The 1,426-nt window shown below is 38.4% G+C and overlaps 1 protein-coding gene across 1 annotated transcript; it reads left to right on the top strand.

Moving 5' to 3' along the window:
* The first annotated feature begins 350 nt into the window (after positions 1 to 350).
* On the top strand, positions 351 to 1,309 carry LOC106102675 (programmed cell death 6-interacting protein). The gene is made up of 3 exons (XM_013282226.1): positions 351 to 710; positions 905 to 1,023; positions 1,116 to 1,309. The coding sequence occupies exons 1-3, from the start codon at positions 511 to 513 to the stop codon at positions 1,286 to 1,288; spliced, it is 492 nt and encodes a 163-aa protein (XP_013137680.1). The 5' UTR covers positions 351 to 510; the 3' UTR covers positions 1,289 to 1,309.
* Positions 1,310 to 1,426: the final 117 nt, after the last annotated feature.

Below are 1,426 nucleotides of genomic sequence, written 5' to 3' on the forward strand. Positions count from 1 at the left end.
AGATCAAACTATGGTTTAAACTGTCGGTTAAACTGTCGGCCCAGCGCAGTGGTTCGAACTTGATCTAAGCAAGACAATATTATGTTAGTACTATATTTGTATTATAACAGTTTTCTACAAAAGTTCGTAAAGTTTTGAGTCCACTTCCGACAAACGAAATCAAGAGCATTTCTTAGTTATATTGTAAGGTCCTTCAAATGGTAAGTTTTTATATTCAAGTGGAAAAATGAAAGAATTTTCTTAAAATGTGGAAATATTACTGTGCTGGTAGCCCTTAAAGCTCATAGCCCCCTTGTCAATGTCAAAAAGATTTCACAAGATCCTTGTAAAATCCTCGCTGTCAAACGTCAAAAAACTGTCAAATGGTTTTTGTTGGTTGTCGGACGTTGGATCGCACAATTTACATCACAATCAATTCAACTAATCAACTTGTATTTTACAAACAAAATTAATCTAGTCCACTCTCCACGCTGGGAGTAAATGTGTTTTCTGTGAGTCAGAGTCACCGAAATGGCTGACTTGCTTGCTGTTCCGTTGAAAAAGTCTTCTGACGTCGATATTGTAAAACCATTGAAGAATATAATCCAATCGACATACAATACAGGAGACAACAGTGAAGACCACAGCGATGCAATAGAAGAGCTGGCGCGGCTTAGAGTTAATGCTATTTGGAAAGTTTTCGAGAAATCCTCTCTAGAAGTTATTTACAGGTATGTGAGCGTCATATGAGTCATCCTATTTATTAGATCACTGTAATAATCTTAATACGTACCCTATTTTGGGTTCTTTTGGATATAATAAAACGTAAATAAGATGTGAAAATGGCATATAACATTGGTGTAGAGTTAAGCTATTAGCTTCTAAGGTATGAATATATGTGTAAATGAGAAATGTTTTTGGGCAGCTACTATGACCAGCTGACGTCGTTGGCGACCAAAGTGCCGCCTCAGGAGCTGCAGATACCCTTCAAGTGGAAAGATGCCTTTGACAGAGGCTCCATTTTTGGAGGACGCATGAGCCTAAGTTGGTGATATATGTTGTAATTTTTACTTTAATTAATAAAGTGCGGTGACTGGTAGTGGAGCCGGGGCGTGTATGTGTGTATGTGTGTGCAGCTGTCGCGTCGCTGGCGTATGAGCGTGTCTGTGTCCTGTTCAACATTGCGGCCCTGCAGAGTGCTCTCGCCGCCCAACAGCCATTAGACACAGAGGACTCCCTCAAGCTTGCAGCTAAACTCTTACAGGTTTATAAGAGAGTATTTAGTTTCTTTAAATGCCAATTGATATAAAATGAACTCCAAGAAAGCTCCATATCCCTATCTCTCGTAATCATTGATTACTACAATAAAGTAAAGAAAGGCAAAGAACATAATAATGTTAATAATGGTGACATTCTTTTAGGGTATGGCACAAATGTTAATGTGTAA

This window comes from Papilio polytes, unplaced genomic scaffold (assembly GCF_000836215.1).
Source record: "Papilio polytes unplaced genomic scaffold, Ppol_1.0 DF823912.1, whole genome shotgun sequence".
NCBI lineage: Eukaryota > Metazoa > Arthropoda > Insecta > Lepidoptera > Papilionidae > Papilio > Papilio polytes.

Bases quoted from the DNA above. Each gene is read 5' to 3' on its own strand.
- LOC106102675 (XM_013282226.1), top strand. From the start codon at position 511: ATGGCTGACTTGCTTGCTGTTCCGTTGAAAAAGTCTTCTGACGTCGAT. The intron at 711-904 runs GTATGTGAGCGT...GTTTTTGGGCAG, and splicing joins TCTCTAGAAGTTATTTACAG to CTACTATGACCAGCTGACGT. The intron at 1,024-1,115 runs GTTGGTGATATA...ATGTGTGTGCAG, and splicing joins TGGAGGACGCATGAGCCTAA to CTGTCGCGTCGCTGGCGTAT.